This window comes from Stenella coeruleoalba (assembly GCF_951394435.1).
Source record: "Stenella coeruleoalba genome assembly, chromosome: 1".
Classification (NCBI taxonomy): Eukaryota; Metazoa; Chordata; class Mammalia; order Artiodactyla; family Delphinidae; genus Stenella; species Stenella coeruleoalba.
Window position 1 is genome coordinate 45006531 of NC_137169.1, and position 23071 is coordinate 45029601.

General features: G+C 40.3%; 1 protein-coding gene across 5 annotated transcripts in view; it reads left to right on the plus strand.

Moving 5' to 3' along the window:
- The window catches only part of TCEANC2 (transcription elongation factor A N-terminal and central domain containing 2), a 36981-nt gene that overhangs the window by 12617 nt on the left and 1293 nt on the right, over positions 1-23071 (plus strand). For all 5 annotated transcript variants that reach the window (XM_079899380.1, XM_079899383.1, XM_079899379.1 and 2 more), the window contains 2 exons: positions 1061-1202; positions 15432-15625. In XM_079899380.1, the coding sequence (XP_079755506.1) occupies positions 1061-1202; positions 15432-15625 (336 nt within the window). The remainder of the gene's footprint in view (positions 1-1060; positions 1203-15431; positions 15626-23071) is intronic.

Below are 23071 nucleotides of genomic sequence, written 5' to 3' on the forward strand. Positions count from 1 at the left end.
AGCCAGGGAGGGAGTTGAGACTTTTTGGCTTGCTTTTTATTGAACTATTACATGCATGTAGAAAAGTAGACAAGTATGTACGTCTTAACAGATTTTCACAGAGAGAACACACCTGTGTCGCCAGTATCCAGATCGAGAAACAGGACATTTATCAGAGGCCCCTGTGCCCCTTCCCAGTCCCTACCCGGGCCCACCTCCCCAGGGTAATATTGATAAAAGCAAGAAAAAAATTTTTTGTGTGCAATTATAAAAGCGACTTTATTTTTTTGTCTCCCTGTTTACTTAAAAAAAAAATTCTTAGTTGAAATAATTTCAAAACTACAGAAAAGTTGCAACACAGTACAAAGACCTTCCTCATCCCTTTCACCCAGATTCCTTAATTGTTAATATTTTACACTTAATGGTAAGATTCGTGTCAACTTTAAGATAGTGGTTTCTTCTAGAAACGGAAGGAAGGGAATGAAGGGCGAAGGGTGTAAGGAGACTTGAACTTTACAGTGTTTTATTATTTTATGTGTAATGACAAAATGTTAACTTTTTTTCATTATAAATAGTGAGTTATTCTCTACCTTTTTATGTGTTTAAAGTTTTCAAAAATTCTTCAAACGAGAAGGTTTGAGTTTTACCATCTAGGAGGTAGGGAGCTGTTGAAGTGTGCTTTTTATTGTTGAAATAAATATGTCTTTATGACTTCTCTGCTCTCTGTCCTTGCCTATGAATTAAGATACTTAAGTGAGCTATAAGGTTGATTCACCTCAGCATCGTTTTTCTTTTCTTCCCCTCCTTACTGCCTCTCAGTGCTAAGTGCCCAGTGGTGTCTGACATGGTAAGATTAAAACTTGCACTTTTCCTAATAGGTGTAACCCTCTTCCTGGTTTGCAGTAAGCAGGAGCTGCTTTTAAGCAATTACCCATCATTTGGGGCCATCACATATATTGTGCTTTGGTTCAGGTCATAATCAATAATTCATATGTCAATAGGAGCCCCATTAGCTCAGGTGAAGGCAGATGTCTTTCTAATGAAAATGTTCCATTTTCCAAATGACTTTTCTTTTTCTCAGAGAGTTGTGGTTATAGAAGACATAAAAAGATGGAAAACTATGTTGGAGCTTCCTGATCAAACCAAAGAGAATCTAGTTGAAGCCTTACGAGAATTAAAGAAGAAAATACCCTCCAAGGAAGTGTTAAAATCAACAAGGATAGGTATGTTCCTTCCGAATTTTATAAGTGCTTATATTTTATCTCCTTCTTTCTCCTTTCCTCCCTCCCTCAGACATTATCTATCATATCAGTGCTTCTCAAACTATCTGTGGTAAGAGATCATTGTTTAAAAAATTCTCCATTGGTTACAGACTAATACTTTTAAAATATAATAAAAATTACCAGAAAAATGAAATTAAAATATACAAAATGTAAGCCCTACTTTTTAAAAAAATTATAACAATTTTTATAGAAGTAGAAGTAGAAGTACTTTGTAGAACAAAGTAGAAGTACTTTGTCAAAGTTTTAAATGCTTGCTTCAGTTTCTGTACTTACTGCATGAACTTGTAACTAGCGTGATCTGTGGATAACGTTTTGAGTGTGCTTGATGCTTGGGTGTGCAAAAATGAAGAAGACATGATTTGTGACCTCAAGGAACTTAGGGTTTGGTGGAGAAACAAGCAGGTTGACAAATGGGAGTAGTAAAATAATATAGGTTAAAAATAAAAGCATATAAATACTGTCCATGGTACCATTCTGATCTGTACAAGGTATATGCTGGCACAGAGGACAGAGTAGTCTTACATCTGGGGAATTCAGAAAAGGCTCCATAGAAGAGGCGACATTTCACTTAAATCTTGGCTTTTCCGTCTTGAGTAGAAATAACTTCCAAAGCATGGTTTGTAAAAACAAAATAATAGCAACATTTGCTGCTACATCATTTATTACAGCATTGGAGATATTTTAAGAGGTAAGTCAGGAACTACGTTGAATTACCATTTTAGTACAGTACACAACTGTGAATAATATGCGAGGGAGGGCCAACATGTGTTCCTCAAGCTGCTCCCAAGTCCCCAGGGAGTCCAGGGTAGTCGTTCACAGCTGCTGTTCTTGCCCTCACCAGTGCAGCCATTGCCTTCTCTGCCTCCCCTTGACCTCTTGTTCATGAGAAGCAGGAGAGAAAGCAGCTTCAGACTGGCGCTAACAGCTGGCAAGAGCTGTGTGAAATTCCCCAGAGGTTCCCCCAAGAGTCTTGAGAGTTGCACCCCTGTAATATAAACCAGAATCTGAGAAAATTAGATGCTTAAAGAACATAAAACCCTATCATTATAGCCAAGGAGAGTCTCCCATCTGCTGCTAGATTTTCTCTTTATAGGTTGTGGTCACTAGAGGGCAATAAGACCATTCATATGAGCAGATAAGGTATTTCCACCAGTAGAGGGTACTAGTGGTTAATATTTTATGACATGTATACATGTACATATGTGTATGTATATGTTCATATTTAGGCACACCACAAATACCACTTACAATCAGATCTTAAATATCAACATAATAGTCTGGAATTGTCCTACAAATACAGAACAGATGACAATTTTTAAAAAATCATTTCTATTTGTCCTTTGAGTACCATTGTGAATATGCTTTCAAGAAAGGGTGTGTCTGATGTTCAGAGATTCCAATTCAAGAATCATAATGAAACCACAACAAGGGGGTATAACTTAAGAGGAGCTGGAAACCATCCAACTTTTGAGTCTTGACCCTATCCCAGGCCTTTCCATAACCTGAGGTTGTATGGAATATACGGGTTCCTTGGTCAGTTGCTAGCCTGAAGATTCATTTGGGTCATTGCCTGAGAATGTTTACATTCTTCCACCTTTAGCCTCCTGCCTGTCCCTATCCTGTGGGCTGTAAGGGACAAATATTTACTGAGTACCTTCTTTGTGCTAGGAACTATGCTGGCATAATGATGAAGGAGACAGATACTGTCCCACCTTTTTGGAGCCTGCAGTCTAATGGAAGGACAGGCAATTTAACAAGACTTTATCATACAATGCAATGAGTGCTCTGATGATGAGGAGAAGTTAGCCCAAGGAGTATATGTGTTGGGAGTAGAAAAGATGTTAAAGAATGTGTCAGGCCTGGGTATATCACGTGAGCTGTACAGAGGGCTGGAGGTGGGAGAGAACACGGTACACTGCAAAAACTAAAAGAAGTTTTGTGTACTTGAAATGTAATAAGCTGGAGACAGAGTCTGGACCAGATGGAGAAGACTCTTTGTAAGCCATTCAAAACTGTTTGGTCTTAGCATGCGTATTAGTTACCTGTCCCTGTGTAAAAATTATGCCCAAATTTAGCAGCTTAAGTGTCTGTTATCTCACACAGGTTTTCTGAGGGTCAGGAATCAAGGAGCTGCTTATCTGGGTGCTTCTGGCTCATGGTCTCTTAAGAGGTTATAGTCAAACTGTTGGCTGGGACTGTAGTCATCTGAAAGCTTGACCAGGGCTTGAAGATCTGCTCCTAACTCCTCACTTATGGGTTTGCTGGTAGGAGGCCTCGGTTTCTCATCACCTGGGTCTCCCCATAGGGCTGCTCATGACATGGTGGCTGACTTTCCCCAGAATAAGTGATCCGAGAGAGAATAACCAAGATGGAAACCATAGTGTCTTTTATCATCTAATCTTAGAAGTAACATACCATCACTTCTATTATATTCTGTTGATCACACAGACCAGCCTGGGTACAGTTGGGAGACAACTACACAGGGGTTATGAATACAAAGAGGTGAGGATCATTGGGGGCTATCTTGTAGACAGGCTATCACAGCATGTATTTCTTTTAATTTAACCTAGATATATTCTACTTCCTGGACCTGCAGATTTATGTTCATTTGTAGAAGTTTTACAACCATTATCTCTTCAAAAGCACGTCTCCTTTGTTCTCTCTATTTATTTGTTCTGGCATTCTACAATTAGAAATTTGTTAGATCTTTTATTTTCCATGCCCCTTAGCTCATATGTCTCCTTGTCTCTCAAAAAATTCTGGGCAGTTTCTTTAGTGTCCCACTATTGTGGGACATCCAAGAGGAAATGTCCAACAGAATGTTGGATGTACAAGGCTAAAGCTAAGGAGGGACAGTAAATATATACTTGAGAGTCATCATCAGCATATAGTTAGAAACTGAGGCAGTTGCCTGGGGAGAGTATTTTGGAAAAGCAAAGAGCCAAGTCCCAAATCCTGAAGCACGTCAATATATGAGGCTCACAGGAAATGGAGAAGGTGTGAGCAGGGAAATGGGAGAGAACGCTGTCATGGAATGGGAAGGAGGGCTTCTGAGAGGGGATTCGTCAGCAGTGTCCATCGTTGTCAAAGGGCCAAAGAAGCAAATTCTAAAAATTGCACGTTGGATTTTACAAAGTAAGGTCATTAATGATTTTGGTAGGGACAGTTTCAAAAGCAAGGTTAAGGGCAGAAGCTTGAGGAGTGAGAAGGAGGTAAGGAAATGAACTGTGAAAACAGACAACTCTTTCAAGAAGTTTGGTATTGAAAGGAAAGAGAGAGGTGGCAATATCAGAAAGGAATGTGGAATTGAAGAAAGTTCTAATTTTTAAAATAGGAAAGAACCTAACCTGTTGAGTGACAGGTTCGTAGGGAGACCTTATCAGGGAGAATGGACCAGACTTGGTAAGGATTGACTGTGGAGATGAGGATGCCATGATGCCTCTCATTTTGTTGTCACCCATACCCCCTTTACTGGCTCTCTCTTTCTACCTTCGGATACACTTAAATCTTCTCCTTTAATTGTCTGCCATCTTTTCCAGATACCTCGTTTCACTTCTTCCTTTTATAGCCAAATTCCTTTAAATATGATTAATAATCACAACTCCCATTTCTGCCCCTTCCCCTCCTTCATTAAATTATTTCCATGCTGGCTTCTCCCACAAACACTGTTCTTCTCTCTAAGGACACAAGAGATTTCATTCTATCCAAATCCAGTAGTCTTATCTCAGTTCTCATCTTCCCAGAACCGTGAACTTGAGACCATTGATTACTCTCTTTTCTGTCAATATGAATGATACTGAACTTGTTGCCAGTTCTTTATCTATTTTTTAAATGTTTAGTTCCTTCAAGCCCTTATCTGAGTTTGTAATTACTTATTTAATTATTTACTGAGTTATTTTTTGTTTACTGTACAGTAACTCTATGCCAGCAAGACCATGCAATATATTTTATTCACCAATGCATTTCAAGCATTAGTGTGGCATATAACAGATGCTCAGGATATGTTCATCAAATTGAAAATGACAGGGTCAAACAAGATTTTCTCCATGGCGCTTTCTAGCTTTCTTTATTCCTGTTTCTCGCCTTTCTCTGTTTCTTCCGTCTTTGTCCCCCGTCCTCTCACAGGAGGTACTTTTCCAGAAAGCTGAGACCTCAGTCTTTGGCTGCTGCTTTAGAGCACTTAGCCAGAAGCCGTCCACTTCTCCAGCTTAACTGAGGCCTTAATTCAGAAAACTCCTGGGTGTGCATCTCCTGTCCTGATCCATTTCTGAATCTTAGATTTTTAGAAATACTGTTCCAATTTACATTGCTACAGTTTTCTTAAAATCTTACTAATTTACTGGGTAAAAATAGCATCTTGTTTTCATTTGCTGTATAGAGTGGATTGTTTTCTGTTTGTTTATTGGCACTTTGTCCTTTTTTTGTGAATTGTTTGTGTTTTTTGTCCATTTACCGTTGAGATCTTATAGTTTTTGTTTTCGGTTTCTGAACTTTATAAATGTCAATGTCATAAACGTTTAAATCCATTTAGCTACCTCAGTTTATAAACAAGGAAATTCAGACTCAGAGAGATGAAGTGACTTATCCAGGGCCATATAGTGAGTTAGCACCAGAGATGTAATGAGAATCCAGGTCTCTTGGGGCAGTGTTCTTTCTTGGTTAGCAGACTGCCATTGTGCCCTGAATCCCAGCCATATGTGCCTTAATTTTACTGGACCATCTCTATGGGTTCTGCCATCTGCTCAAGCTCACCTCTTTTAAATCAGAATTTAGTGCCTTTTCTTGTGTACTTGAAATGGGAGTTTTCTCCTAGTATTTTCAGTTTAGTCAGTGTTTGCTCTGACATAAACTCTTTAGGTGCAAATGTCCAGCAGGCAGTTGGAGATGTAGGACTGAAACTCAGATGAGAGACTAGACCAAAAATATGTATTTGGAAGACGTTCGCCTGGAAGCATTTGCTTAAAATCACTTAAGTGGATGAATTCTCTGAGTAAAAGAAAAGATTAAAGGGCTGAAGGATTGAGCTGGGGAGAATATCCGTGGCAGGGAAATGGGAAGAGGAAGAGGAGCCGGTGAAGAGGCAAGAGTGTAATTAGAGAGAGGAAGAGAACCAGGGCTGTGCAGTGACACGCGGGCTAAGGAGGAGAGTGGTTTGGTTTTTTTTTTGTTTTTTTGCGGTACGCGGGCCTCTCACTGCTGTGGCCTCTCCCGTTGCGGAGCACAGGCTCTGGACGCGCAAGCTCAGCGGCCATGGCTCACGGGCCCAGCCGCTCTGTGGCATGTGGGATCTTCCCGGACCGGGGCACGAACCCGTGTCCCCTGCATCGGCAGGCTGGCTCTCAACCACTGCACCACCAGGGAAGCCCAAGGAGAGTGTTTTGAGAGGCAGGGGAAGTGAGTAACCTCACTGTTCTCAAGTGGTCTGGGAAGTTGAGGGCCAGCTGGGCAAAAGCCTTTGGATCTAGCACCTAATGGGGCCTCTGTGTCTGAATACCTTTATTATAAAGGAAACCAGTGGGCGGGGATATTAAGTAAATGGCTGATGAGGCGGTGGAGTTAGACCTTGCACTCAACCTGGTAGGCAGGCATGCCCCACTTCTGCAATACTGTAGGTATAAATATTCTGGGAGAAGTTTTAAGTCCATCATATTGATCTGATTTTCATTTATAATTGATTAACAACAAAAAACCTTGTACTTACAAAGTGCTTTCACATCTACGACTTCATTTGATCCATATAACAATTCTATAAGGTAAATATTATTATTTCTTCATTTTACAAATGAGAACACTGATTTCCTCATTTTACAAATGAGAACACTGAGGCTTAGAGAGTTTAAAGTAACTTGCCCCAGGTCGGGAAACCAAATAATAAGCGACAAAGCTAAGGTGGACTTATGCCATGTCATGCCACCTCCTGAAACCCAAAGATGCACCTTTGTCCATGGCAAGCTCTTACTTGTCCTTTAAGACCCAGATGAAACATAATCGTCTTGGTGAAGCAAAAAATGTTTGTTGAATGAATAAATGAGTTAGTGAGTGAGTGAATGAATGGGTATGTGATTTGACTTGCCCAAGTTCATGGGATAAGTTAGTGGCAAGGAACTTTCAAATGGCCTTCTGTTCTTAAGTTGTCCCATAGATTCAGCAATCCTGAACTGCTGATAAGCTCCTGTGTTCATTATCTATGAATAGTGCCATAACAAATCGCCAGAAAATTAGTGGTTTAAAAAGCACAGATTTATTATCTTACATTTCTATAGGTTAGAAGTTCAGTACAGGTCTCAGTGAGCCAAAATCAAGGTGTTGGCAGGGCTACATTCCTTTCTGGAGACTCTAGGGGAGAATCTGTTTCCTTGCCTTTTCCAGTTTCTAGAAGCCACCTGCATTCTGTGGCTTGTGATTCTCTTCCTCCATCTCCAGAGCTGGCAATGGTGGGTCGAATTCTTTTCACACCTCATCTCTCTGACCCACTCTTCTGTCTCTTCTGCCTTTAAGGACTCATGTGATTAGATTGGGCTCTCCTAGGTAATCCAGGCTCATCTCTCCATCTCGGGGTCCTTAACCTGAATCACATCTGCAAAGTCCCTTTTTCCATGTAAGGTAACATATTCAGAGGTTCTGAGGATTAGGGCATGGATGTCTTTGGGGACTGTTATTTTGCCTACCACAGCCCTCCAACTACTCTGTGCTCTTTCAGGTTCTATGCTCTTATTCATTCTACTGCTTGTCAAGACTCTGGACGAGAATTGCCTCTTTCATGATATTCCCTGGCCCGTTTGCCAGCCAAATTGACTCCTCTGTCCTTTTGGCCCTTGGTTTCCCCCTTCGATACTATCTTAGGACCTGTAACACTTTGGTGCACTGTTTTTGTTTAGGTGTCTTCTCCTGTGCTTAGACCTACCTGGAGCTCCTTGAGTAAAGGGCTGTGTCTTGTTCAACATTCTATCCCAAAGTCTAGCACAGGGCCTGGTACTTACTAAGTATTTGATAATGTTTGTTAAATGAGCAAAAGACCGCTTCCTGCAGGGAATTTGTCTTAATGTGCTGGGATGCAGAAGCCCCGAACTCTTAAACCCAAGGGACTTGACCTAGATCATAAGACCAGCCAGAGGCACTGCTTGCTTTAACATAAACTTCATGGAGCAAATAATGACTTTTTGCAGATCATTAACTTCCTCGATGTAGCTACTGACCAACTTGTGACCTTGGGGAAAGGTCATGGAGCCTCATTTTTTCCATCTGGATCAGGAGGAGGTAGGACTGTATGATCACTGGAGGCAACAGTATAGGGTTAATACTTGAGCTCTGCAGCCAAACTGCCTGCATTTGAAACTTGTCCCTGCTTCTTACTTGCCATGTCCTGCACAAGTTTCTTAACCTCTTAGTTCCTTAGTTCTTTACCTGTTAGACGGGGAATCATTATAGCACCTCATAGGGTTGTTCTGAGAATTCATTGACTTAAATGTAAAGCATTCAGTGCAGTGGCTAACTGTCATTATTGTTATCATGAAATTCCCTTTTTCATTTAAAGTTTGTCATTCTGTCTTGTTTTTTATAGAAGAGGGTTCCCTAGGCCTCCTCTCTCCTCTTTTCCTGCCCCAGACTCAGTGCCTTCCCTGCTGTTACTCTTCCTTCTGTCACCCTCTTGCTTGCAAAGCTTGCATCCCCCAGGTCTCCTCATAGCCCCCTGCCCTTCTTGGGGTGGTTTCCCTGGTGCTGGGAGAGCCTCCTGACCAGTCCAGGTGGGGCTCCTGTGGGAGTATCTGTGAGGTGTACTGCCTCCTGCAGGCCAAGAGCAGTGATTCCTTTGCCCTGGCCTGAGAGTCGAAGACTTCTGCCCTTTGGCTCTTCTGGTTTAGGAATATCAAGAAGGTGAACAACATTATCTTAACAGAACTTTATTGGACACTCTCTGTGTGCCAGTCCCTAATAACAGAGAAGGACAGGGTGTTGGGGCATTAAGTGTGCAGGCTCTGGGGTCAGGCTGCTGTGCTCAGGTCCTGGCTTCCATGCTCACTAGCCATGAAGCCCTGGGCAAGTAGTAAGCAGGAAGGGTTCTTAGTAATGGGTAAGAATTAGAAACTTTTCATTCAGTTCTTTACAGTATAGTTCCATTATTTTGTTTGCAATTGTGTGATTTTCCCAATCTACTGCATCCATATTGAAATGTTAGTACAAAGCCAATTTGAAAGCCAAATGTAAACTTTTTTTTCTTTGTAATATAACTGTTTGATTCAGTTCCGCAAACATTTCTTGATTGTTTTGTGGTAAGGCACTATGCTGGGAGCTGGGAATCTATCTTGGAGTAAGGAGTAAGGTATGGGGCTCTGCACCCAAGATGTTTACATCAAGTTTAGAGGGAAAAGTGGCATTTAAACCTTCTAGGCAGAGAGAGCAGTGTGAGCTAAGTACAGAAATGTAAGAAGGCCAGACAGCCTGACCCTATCAAGGACACGCAAACTGCTTTCTATGGCTAGAACTTAGCACCTGGAGGCCAAAGGGGTAGGAGGGCTGGGACTGAGGAGAGGAAGGAAAGAGAGAGATATGGTGAGAGGTATGGCCAAAGAGGTTCCAGGTCATCGAGGGCTTGAATCTATACTTAGAAATTAACTTGAGGACAGAGGAGAGAACCATTGAAGGGCTTCTGGTAAGGGAATGATGTGATTAAATTGTGTTTTTAAAAGGTTAATTTGACTTTAATATAGAGGATGAATTGGAGAAGGCCACTCTGGGGACAAAGATTGATTAGTAAGTCATTGCAGTAGACGTGTGGAGAGGTGATGAGGACCTGAATCAGGGCAGCAGGGAGAATAAAGAGGGACGTGAGGAAAAGGAAAAGGTGCAAGAAATGTTAAGGAGCCTAGGGACTTCCCTGGTGGTCCAGTGGTTAAGGCTTCGTCTTCCAATGCAGGGGGTGCATTAGCTCCCCCACCTCTTTGATCCCTGGTGGGGGAGCTAAGATCCCACATGACTTGGGGCCAAAAAACCAAAACATGAAACAGAAGCAATATTGTAACAAAGTCAATAAAGACTTTAAAAATGGTCCACATCAAAAAAAAAAATCTTAAAAAAAAATGTTAAGGAGCCTAAAATAACGGGTGAATGCTAGTGCCATGTGTGACAAGAAATACAGGAGGAGGGACTGAGGGGGATAATAATGAGTTCCATTTTCCATTTAGAAATGTTGAGCTAGAGGTGCTTGCAAAATAAGCAGGTAGAGATGTCCAGTAGGGGACTGGATATTTGGGTATTGTGCTCAGTGAGAGCCTTTAGGCTAGAGATATGTATTTGGGAGTCATCTGCTTGCAGATGGTAGTTGGACCACAGGAGTGGGTAAGATTACTCAGGGAAAACAGGTGAAGAAAGAAGAGAAGAGGCCAAGGACAATGTCCCAGCTGGGGTTCACAGGTAATTAAAGGTTGGGCAAGGCAGGTACAGCCAGCAGAAGAGATGGAGAAGGAAGAGGAGAATCAGTAACAGGTGATATCTCAAAAAGCAATGGAAGAGAATATTTCAGAAGGAAAAAGGCAGCAGTGACAGATGCCACAGAGGTATCAAGTAATGTCACGATGGAAAAGGTCCATTGGATTTGACAAGAAGAAGGACTCTCTGTGGGACTTGTGCATCTTCATTTCTTGTATATAAAGGTGGATCAACAGTGCCTGTCTTGGGGAGAGAAAAGGATAAGGTGGGGAACACATGAAGGGAAGGATCTCTATTCCAAAGAAACCTGAATGCACTTCTAGTATAGCATATCCCGTGCTGTTAGGATTGCTTACAGGTTGAGCCAGCCCATGAGATTGTGAGCTGAACTGCATAGATACATACAGTCCCACTGCTCAGAGGAGACCCTTGTTAATAATTTCATTATAAATTCTTTTAGACTCTTTTTCTCTGTGTATAAACAAATATATGTGTTTGTTTATATATATATATATACACACAATTGTAATTTTAAAAATAAATATTGGCTTATACTGTGCATGCTCTTCTGAGAATCTGAGTAAAGTAATCATCTTTCCATGTTACTACACGTAGAGCTATTGCAGTCTTTTTTTCCTGTATTTTTTTTTTTTTTTTGCGGTATGCGGGCCTCTCACCGCCGTGGCCTCTCCCGTTGCGGAGCAGAGGCTCCGGACGCGCAGGCTCAGCAGCCATGGTTCACGGGCCCAGCCACTCTGTGGCATGTGGGATCTTCCCGGACCAGGGCACGAACCCGTGTACCCTGCAGCGGCAGGCGGACTCTCAACCACTGCGCCACCAGGGAAGCCCGCTATTGCAGTCTTTAATGGCTGCCAAGTATTCATTGTTTGAATGGACTATAATTCATTTAACAGATTGGACCCTTAATGGTGAGCTTGTAGGTTGTTTTTAACTTTTTGCTGCTGTACACAGTACTGTAATGAATATTTTTATACATAAATCTTCTTTGCACACTTTGGCAGGGCGAGTGTAGGTTAAATTCCAGGGACGGTGTCTCATTCATGTCTGTATCCTCAGCACCAGGCATTAAGTAGGTGCTCTGTAAAAGTATTAAAATGCCCTGAATTTAGGTCTTTGAGGTCCTGCAGTGTCTCATTTACCTTTGTGTTTTTACCATCCACAACAGTGACCAACAGCACAAAATATTGTTTTCTGAGTGAATAATCTCAAGGATATGGAGAACTCCAGCCAGAAAAGGAAAGTGTTGAGTAGTGACTTCAGCTTTAAGTGGCATGTGTTTCAGAAGCACCTCACTAAGCATCGCTAACTAGGAAGCACCTTGAGATATTTCTAATGAGGGCTCTGCATTCCTCCCCTTCACCTTCTTCCTTGTGATGAGTATTGATGTACTTCTTTCCCTGGTCAGCAGAAAGACTAGATAAAAATTCCTGAGAGATAATGGGATAGAGAGAGAAGTTAAAGAATCTTGTCTTCCCTTCAAAGTTACTTCCAGGATGCTCTTCACAGAACCTTTAAAGCAGGGACAGTTTCTTGTTCAGCCCTGCATGACTAGTACCTAGCGTACCTAGTACAAAGAGTAGGCCTTCAGTCGACATGTGAGGAGTAAATAAATCAAGCAAGTGTTGAGCTATGCAGTTGGTGTGATCTGAGAAATTTTCTAAATATTTTGACCATTTTCCCAAAATTGAATTCTTTTCCATTTCCTTTTGTTCATTGATGCCTCTTTTATTATATATTAATTTTTATATACAATAGGGTTTGTTCCTGAGCTTAATTAATTAATTATGGCTGCGTTGGGTCTTCGTTGCTGCGCACGGGCTTTCTCTAGTTGTGGCAATCAGGGACTGCTCTTTGTTGCAGTGCGCAGGCTTCTCATTGCAGTGGCTTCTCTTGTTGGTAGAGCACGGGCTCTAGGCGTGCAGGCTTCAGTAGTTGTGGCACATCGGCTCAGTAATTGTGGTGCATGGGCTTGGTTGCTCTGCAGCATGTGGGATCTTCCTGGACCAGGGCTTGAACCTGTGTCCCCTGCATTGGCAGGTGGATTCTTAATCACTGCACCACCAGGGAAGTCCCCTGAGCTTCACTTTTTATTCCACAGATCTATCCATCTGTTGTTTTGGTGCCAGTCCATATAATTTTAGTTGCTTTATAATATGTTCCAATAGCATATAAGGCTAGTTATACCTCATAATACATAAGAGTATTTTATGCTATTACTCATTTGTTTTTCTAAAATAAGTCTAAAGCTATTTGGATGTATTCTAATAAAAGCAGCCTTCTAAGATTTTTTATTGTAATTACATTAAATCTACAAATTAATTTCTATATTGACATCTCTGTACTGGTCTTTCCATCATATAATATGGTATATTTTCCCCTTTCATTCAAATTTTCTGTTATATATTTTAGTCAAAACATATGTATTTCCTCATCTGGGTTTCTCATTCCCCAACATTTACCAAACACCCACTCTCCCGATCCCCTCTCCTGCCCCTGTTTTCTGCTGGAGATCCAAAGATAAACGTGTCACAGCTCTTGCCCTCAAGGAGCTCTCTTTGGTGGGCAAGAAAGATAACTGATCAGATAATTACAACTAATTATAATAGTTATTGTGATGAACAGGAGCATGAGGTGCTAAGGAAGCACAGAGGAGAGGTACCAGCCAAGACTGGGGGTTATTATATTAAGGAAGACTTCCTGGAGAAGGGGACTCCTGAACTGAGTCTTAAAGGCAGAATGTAAGTTAACCAGATGAAGAGAGAAGAAGGAATATTCCAGGGAGACAAAATGCTCATTGGAGTATATGTTCAAAAGTAAAGAGATGAGAAAAATATTGAAGTGTCTTAGGAGCTGCAAGTAGCTAGAGTATCGATGACAGTGGGGTAATAGCTGGAAATGAAGCTAGAAGGTAGATGGGAAGGTGGCAGATAGTGAAGGTACTTGTGTGACTAGATAAGAATTTGGATATAGGATTGAAAGGTTTAAGTGGTGGAGTGTAATGGTCAGATTAATGTTTTAAAAAATATCCCTGAAAGAGAAACGAATAAAGTTAAATAAAGACCACTCTGGCTGCAGTGTGGAAGGTGGCATTAAGAGGCCAGTCAGGCTGCTGGAGTCATCTGGAGGCGACATGCCCTAAGGCAAGGTCAGTGGTGACGGGATGGAGTTTAAGAGTGGTTCCAGAGCTATTAAGGAGATAGGCACATACACAAACAGCACATGGGCATGCAACCCCCTCTTGTTAATGAGTTGCTAAGTGGTTTATGGTTTTTACTAGTTTAAGCATGATTTTCCCCCTATTATACTGACTGTTTATTGCTGACATAAAAAAGCTATTGATTGTTTTTAAAAGTATACCTACCTTATATTCTAATACTTTTTGAACTTTAATTCTAAACGTTTACTTGATTTCTTTGGCTTTTCTATGTGTTTATTTTTATCTAAGTACTTTTGCATATGATATTTTTTGACCCTTTCCTCTTTTTCCATTTTTATTATGAAAATCTCAAACATTCACAAAAATAAAGAGAATAGTACAAACCCCCATAGGCCTTTCACCTACATTCAGTAACTATTAAGGTTTGGTCGCATTCACTTTATCTTTCCCTTTTTTGTGTTTTTGTGCTGTTACTGAAGTATTTTAAAGCAGAATCTCAGACCTTTTGTCATTTCAGCTCTACATACTTCAGTATGCATCTCTAAAACATATGGATCTTTTCTTACATGGCTACAATGCCATCATCGTGCTCAACAAAATCAACAATAATTCTTTGATATAATTGAATAACCAGTGTATATTTGTATTTCTTGTTTATATCAAAATATATTTTAATTGGTTTATTCCAGTCAGGATTTGGATCACACATCACATTTGATAGTTTGGACTCAAAAGACTCTTTTAATCTTTAGCAATCCATAACCTTACTCCCTTTTTTTAAAAGTGCCATTGATGATTGAATGTTGTCCTGTAGAATGTCCCACATTCTGGATTTGTTTCTTACGCTGTAATTTAACTTATTCCTCTGTCTCTCATATTTTCTATAAACTGGAGGTTAGCTTTGAATGACTAGTTACTAGGGTTATGGTTCATCTTTTCCTTGGGAGGAGGGTGTAAGACTACTTCATAGGTGGGGCTGTGAAGTGCTACCTCTATCTGATAGTGCCACTCTTAGGGATGCTAAGATTGATCAGTGGAGATGATGACACCTCATCTTTCCATTGTACATTTCCCCATCAACTTTTCATTGACTGATTTCATCCACTGCTGAATGAATTATTTCATCATGGGCCACAAAATTTTTTTAAATTCTGTCAATTTTATCACATTTATTAGCTGAATAAAGAATATTCTGTCAATAACTTAGGACTGTTTGGTTGTCCTGAAATATAATATGTACTGAAAAGACAAGATAAATGCTTAATTCGTTTTCTTTTATTGCAATTTTTGGATTAAGGAGTTGGTACCTTAGGTGTTCCATTTTAAGTATCTATTGATCGTGCTTCTGTTTTATGACTTATTTCATTGGCTAGCCCAGTGATTCTCCCCCAGTGATTATCTTGTTATCTCAGCCTTTTAGAAACAGGTCTTCATTTGCACAAGAGCCTTTACATCCTTAGGTGTGTGAATGACTTGCTAAGTGCCACACATTAGTCCTTCCAGTTCTGTACCTTTCAGAAGAATACAGAACAACCTTTTCTTTGGTTTCTGTTCTCTTGTTCCAGGTCACACTGTGAACAAGATGCGTCAACACTCAGATTCAGAAGTGGCTTGTCTTGCCAGAGAAGTTTACACTGAATGGAGAACTTTCATTGAAAAACACAAGGATAGACCTTCTATAGAAGTCCGAAGTGATTCCAAAACCGAGACATTTAGGAAAAACGCCCAGAAATTACTCTCAGAAGCCTTGGAATTGGAGGTAATGTCCTGGTTGGAATGTGATGACTAGGTACTCTGGGTTAAATGACCTTCATATTTTCATAATGAACTTTCATAGTCTTAAGTGCTATGGCTTTATTCTAACTTTTTTTTTTTTTTAAACATTCTGGATTTGTAAACGTTCTGGGGGACAGTATTGTATAAAGAGTACAGGCTTTGGAATTAGCAAGACATGAATTAAAACCCTGGCTCTAGTATGTGCTGGTTGTGACACCTTAGGCAAATCTCTTAACATTTCAGAGACTTGATTTTTTATCTGTGAAATGAAGATTATAATTCCTACTACCTAAGATTATTGGAAAGATTAAATGAACCATATATACAAAAGAATAGGACAGTGCCTGGTGGTTAGAAGTCACTTAATGAATGTTGGTTCCTTCCCATTTAAAATTCTTACCCTAACAAATACCATATGATATCACTTATATATGGAATCAAAATATGACACAAATGAACTTATTTACAAAACAGAAACAGACCCACAGACACAGAAAACAAACTTATGGTTACCAAAGGGGAAAGGGGTTAGGGGAGGGATAATTAGAAGTTTGGGATTAGCAGATAAAAACTACTATATACAAAATAAATAAACAACAAGGTCCTACCGTATAGCACAGGGAACTATCTTCAATATCCCGTAATAAACCATAATGGAAAAGAATATGAAAAAGAATATATAAAATTGAATCCGTTTTCTGTACACCAGAAGCTAACACAGCATTGTAAATCAACTCTACTTCAATAAAAATAAATAAATAAAATTCTTTCCCTTTCCACTGAAGCAAAAATTCTGAGATGGACTCTGTTACGGAATATCAATGGCAAAATACATAGCTGTCTTTTGAAAAGACTGTACTCCATTTTCGGTCAGCACTCATACCTTTAGTTCTAATGTATATAGTCAATTGCACAATCCCTATCATCTTCATGACCAACAGTTAGAATGGTGTTAGTGGTTTGAGGTACACATGCTGGAAGAATTTTTGCTCATTAGCAATAGTATTAATCATCATCAAATAAATCTTATAGGTCAATTAATATTCTGTAAAAATCAGACATATAACATCCATATTTTTTCCTCTTAGGGTATCCCTAATAATGTATCCTTAAAGAATAACTTAATATTATTAACAAAAGAAGCAATTCAGAAGTCTGATTTAAATACCTGATCTGTCACTGCATTCTCTGAAAAAATATTTTAACCTTTCTATCTGTTATGTATCCACAAAAGAAAGGCAAATCGGCTTGTGGTATATTATTTACTTTTAAAAAATAAAGTTTGGGGTTTTTTAATACAAACTTATGATAGAAAATGAAAAAATATGGAAAGGAAAAATAAGATCACCATTGAACCTACCATCCAGACATAGTCTTGTTAACTTGTTAATTTTGGTGCATTTCCTGTTTGGTAAATTATTGTAGCTCTTTGTTTGTTTTTTTTTAAATAAATTTATTTATTTATTTATATTTTTGGCTGTGCACGGGCTTTCTCTAGTTGCAGTGAGCAGGAGCTACTCTTCGTTTCGGTGCGTGGGCTTCTCATTGTGGTGGCTTCTCTTGTTGCGGAGCATGGGCTCTAGGCACGCAGGCTTCAGTAGTTGTGGCACGTGGGCTCAGTAGTTGTGGCTCGCAGGCTTTAGAGCGCCGGCTCAGTAGTTGTGGCACACGGGCTTAGTTGCTCCGTGGCATGTGGGATCTTCCCGGACCAGGGCTCGAACCCGTGTCCCCTGCATCGGCAGGCGGATTCTTAACCACTGTGCCACCAGGGAAGTCCCTGTAGCTCTTTCAATGAATACTGGGCAAGTTATGATTATCCCAGACTTATTAAGAGCCAATTATGTACCAACTGTTCCATAAGATATTTTTATTGATTATTTAAATAACGTTGCAGAAAATTGACAATTATCCACATTTATGTTGTATTTTTAATCTTGATCAATATCAGCTAGTGTCATTTTGTATATACTTTTCTATATATTTCTGTTCTTATATTTATAATTTTTAATGTCTATTTGATGGTTCAGTGAATTAATATACTGTGTTTGCTTAACTTTTCCCAAGGAAATATTAATATGAATATTAAGCCCTTGGAAGAGAGAAAAAAAATATGAAGGTTGTAAGTCTAATTTTCTGGAGTATCGATTAGCCAACAAGACTCGCTATTTGATGTTTTAAAAGAAGTTTATTTTTAAAATAAACCAAAATTATTGCAGAAACATAGAGTGTGGGTATATAATATGTAGTTAATGTGGTGGTAAATACCAGTTCCCTGTGGTATCTTTTTAAGTAAATGATAATAATGAAGCTATGCTTGTAAGGATTAATGAGCAGTTTGCCTGCTATATTAAACTCAATAATAATTATCCTTTTAGTTTATCCATTAATTATCCTTTAACTGGCACATCAAGTGGTAAGCACTCAAGTGTTACAAAGCAAAGTTTAAAAAGTGATACATTCGTTAGTGCTTTCCAGTGTAATTGGAAAAAATATCAGATTAAGCATAGTTGAATGGTTTTGTTCCCAAAGAGTAAATTTTAAAAATTAAAAGTGTGCATCTTAGCCATCTTCCTTGGCCGAAGAAAATCAATCTGTTTTCCCTGCATAAACAACATTTTATAGTATTTTTTTATCAGTTTGGTATGTCAGAAAATACAAATACAAACACTTTTTACATAAAGTTAACTCTTAGCACCCATCATCATCTGAAATATTTTCATATTAGGGAACCATCTAATCCAGTATCTGGTCTTTGACAGTAACCAATGTTGAGTGCATTCAAATCAGACATCAGATCTCCATAAATGTACTATATCAGGCAGTAGTAAACCATTGGATAAGTTATTGGCCCAATAACTAAAAAGCTTTTGCAGTTTGATCTTAGCATGTGTTTTTTCAAATCCACTCATTACATTTTTATAGAAAATAATGTTTCTATGTTATTTGTTTGGTCTTATCCTTTAGTAGTGAAAGCCACAGATAAAGAATATACACACACAGCCCAAAAGTGTATCTCTTTATTACTCTACACATCTTGCTTTCCAGATTCATGGATTGTTTCCTTGTTCTTGGAATAAAGGAATAGATGAATAAAATCTCCATTGTTGAGACCCACACTCCATTCCCCTTTACTTTCTCCCTTCCAGATCTTCTTTGTTCTTCCCTGTCTTTTAGATCTTTCCTCATATGAACGTCCCCTGTGGTGTCATTCTCTTACTTCCCCTTCCTCATTATCCACTCTCCTTCCTACCTCACGGCCTGTGATCATTTTCCTATTATGTCATTTAAAAAAAATGAATCTGATTCTCAAAGTGAGCCTGTTATCGTTAAGAGTTATGAAACACTGGCTGGTTGGCCCAGGTGGTTGTCAGATGGTGCTAATGAGATCCAGGTCAGGGGTACATCCCCATATGGGACTGTTAGTTTTTTCTTTGTTTAATGGCCTCAGACTGTACCTCTGGCTTTGACCAGCTCTTTAATAAATGTATTCAAGTGGTCAAAAAGGAGTGTGGGTATATATGTACAAATCCAATCATGCTATTGGAAAACTCATACAAAGTTTGCTTCTAGTGGGTATTCAGTTCACCAAATGTTTAGTTCTACTACTACTAGTGCCAGAGGAGAATGAAAACATGAATGAGTTGCAGTCCTTATCCTAAGAAAGCTTACTGTCTCCTGACTAAGAGCCTGTAAATGACTGACTAAATACGAGGCAGGATGAAATATGTCTGAAATAGTGTTACTAGCAAGTGGTATAAACACACAAAGGACAGAACAATGAAATCTGATGGGGAAATCTGGGAAGCTTTCATGAAAAAGCACTTGAACTAGCCTTTGTAAGAGTGGTTGGATTTTGCTAACTAGAAAATACATATAAAATAGAAACATATTTCATATGCTATGTATAGGATGTTACTAAAAGAGCAGAAAAGGAGGGAGGTATACATGGGGAAAGAGGAAATTCATTTCACAGATATTTACTGAGCACTTAATATGTGCCAGTACCTATGCTACTAGGCATGGGGAATTTAGAAGTGGATCCAAAATGGTACCAGCCCTGGAGGGGCTCACAGTCTCTGAGGGAAGTAGGCAAATGAATAGTCACAATACAGTGTGGGAAGTTCTGCACTTAAGGTATACACATGAAGAAGAGCTTCTTCCCTTGTTTTTAAAGAGCTTAACAGATGTGGCAGACATCACTAATTGATTATGGCAGCATTTCTTCTGAGTCCAGAATCCTTGACAAAAGACAGCTCTGGGTGGACGTGTTTTATATCTTCACCCAGCAATTGCCAGTTTGTCCAGGATTGGACAACTGAATAACACATACTCAATGCACAGGTACAAATAGATAAGGAAGGCAAATCAGATTCTCTGTCTCTGGGAAACTGAACTGGGAAATACCAAGAAGCAACAGTGGGAGTTTTGAAACAGAAGAGATATTGGAGGAGTTATGAGGAAGCAGAAGCTATGGGTAGAGATGTGTAGAATAGGGGGAGAGAATAAGGCAGTTAGAATTGATAAGTAAGGCAAATGGAGAGGAGGAAAAACATTTGAAAAAGAGACCAGGCAAATCATGAGAGACACAGAGAAAGGATATGGTCCGTAAATAAATCCCTAGGTTTCTTACAGCATTCTTGTTTCCATTCATACACATGTATCTCATAGTAAAACCCCTTTTTCTCAAAGTCTCAGTAAGACTCTGGTCCTTTCACCCAAAAGGGCTTACCTAAATTACCCATTACCTAGATTAGAATCCATTGGGAAGGACTCTCAACTTGGGTAGGTTTGGATTATCCAAAGGCAGTTATAAGGTAGGCATTCTTCACTTCGTTCAATGAACATGTTATACACAAGGATGCATGATGAATCATTTTCCCTTATGATTTACATTTTAATATTACGAATGTTTTTCTTCATTTCTTCATTCCGATTGACCTTCATTTAACAAGAAGCATGCATGAGAATTGCTAGCTACTTGCTTCTTATTCCCATCACATTGCTGGTATAGCACCTATCCTGCTGCCCCTTGGTTTTCTGTGTACATGCCTCTCCTTTCTAGGCTGTGACTTCTTAGAGGGTAGGGGGTCAGGTGTTTTCTGCTTGGGTATCTCTAATACCTAGATCAGACCATACTCAGAGTAGCGACTCAATAACTATTTGCTGAATGAAGTATGAATAAGTATCCAGTTCTGTGAATTTCAAGGCACTCTCAAGGTTCTTTTTTATATATACTACAGTTTGTTGGAATGGCCATGACTTATTTTTGCAAATGTACACATACCCTTCTTCCCCTAACAACCACTCCCCTCAAAAAAAGAAAAAAAATTTTTAAAAAAGCCTTTTTTCTTGCCTGTCGTATTAAGTGAATCTCTAAACAGTCAGTGACTAACCATCCTCACACTGGGACGAGGAACCCTCATTGGGGTGAGGAGCCTCTTTTGCAAATGTTGCTGGACAAATGCTGGGCAGATGGCCAGCCACCCTTATAGCCTTGTAAAGTAGTCTGGTACCTGGGCTGCCTCAGGCTGGGGGCTAGTTCAGTGCCCACCCAGGAGGCCATGAAAAGCTCAAGGAGTCTGGGTTCTGGAGAGCCATGGCACCACGTCCACTCACTCCAGCACCAGCCTTGGAGATAATCAGTCAGTCATCAGGACCCCAAACTTCCCTGAACACCTTTTGTCTGTTACACCTAGGCAGATGTCTGGACCTGGATATTCATTCTCTCTCTCCCTTTCTCTTTCTCTCTTTCTCTCAGTCCTGTTCTGTTCCCTGCGTGGTCCTCATTTCTTCCAGGTTTCTTTATTATATTCATTTTGGTCTGCTGGTCTCTCTCTTTCGTTAGGACACTTATCAAATGTCCGGTGATCCTTTTTTATTTTGGTGCATTTTTTCCTTAAACTTTTCCTTTTTAAAATATATGTATAGGGCTTCCCTGGTGGCGCAGTGGTTGAGAGTCTGCCTGCCGATGCAGGGGACACGGGTTCATGCCCCGGTCCAGGAGGATCCCACCTGTCGCGGAGCGGCTGGGCCCGTGAGCCATGGCCGCTGAGCCTGCGCGTCCGGAGCCTGTGCTCCGCAACGGGAGAGGCCACAACAGTGAGAGGCCCGCGTACCGCAAAAAAAAAAATAAAAATAAAATAATAAAATAAAATATAAGTATAGTACATATATGGAAAAGCACACAAAAGATATATGTACAGCTCACTGAATTCATCACCAAGCAAGTGCCCACCTCACCTGGCCTGATCCTTCTCATTCTCCAGCTCTCACGTCAAATGCCGTTCCCTCCTGAGGCCAGGAGCTGCCCTCCAGGGTCGGGTCCCTTTGCTGTAGCTCTGTGCCCCAGAACTCGCTCATATCCTCTTTCCCAGCCCTCGGTACACTTGCAGTCCCTGCTTCTATCTGTCTCCAGCCAACCCGTGCTCTCTGTGGAGTCAAGAGCTGTGTTGACCTTGTTCACTGCTCTTTCCTCAGCCCAGGCACATAGTGCTGAGTAAGTATTTGAATGTGTGGTAGGGTGGGGAGGGAAAGAGTTGAAGGGAAAAAAGCAAATGAGAGAAATTTGTTTCCTGTTTTCAAGGAACTCACTCTCAGGGAAGACAAACTCAAAAAAATAGATCATTATAATATGTTATGAAAATGACTAAGGGAAGCTGGGGACACTGTGGCAGCCCCAAGGGGAACTTTCAGTCCTTTAAACTAGGATTTGCTTTTTTGCTTTTTGTTTTTTAGCTAAGCTTTGACACACAAATAGAAATGAGTTTCCTAGGGAAATTGCACCTTGCTGAGGAAACGTGTACCTGCGCAGAGGCGTAGAGGTGTGTAAAAGCAGCTGAGGTTGTTCAGGCTGGGCCAGGGTCAGGACCAGGGAGGCGAATAGTGAGCGACGCACCTGGAAAGGAACGAAGTGAGGGGGTCTCTGACCAGCAACCCGGTCTGGCCTGGATCCAGATCGTGTGGGCAAAAGTCTCAGACCTGTCCTGCTTTCATTAGGCCTGTGACTTCAGGAGGGCTTGGGCCTGAGCCAGACCACCCCAGAATTGCCACAGGTCCTATCCTCTAGGCCCCTTTCTGCTTAGCTGACCCTGCAGAGGTCTCTCCAGACTCAGCTGGTCTCTCTGAAGGTTAAGGGGGCAGTGAGTATGGTGAAAGGGAAGAAACATGGGTGTTGGAGTCGGGGGCTCCGAGTTAGAGTCCCAACTCTGCCTCTTAATAGTTGTAAGATCTGGAGCATTCCTTTACCTTTGAATCTGTTTCCTCATCTATAAAATGAGATAGTAGGAGTTGTGAGCAGTAAATGTGAAAAGTGATTTATAAACTGCTTTACACACATATTAGGATCCAGACCCATTGTTTTTAAAATGCTGTAAGGGGTTAAAAGTCACTTAAAAAACAAACAAAAAAGTATAAACTGTTATACTGATTT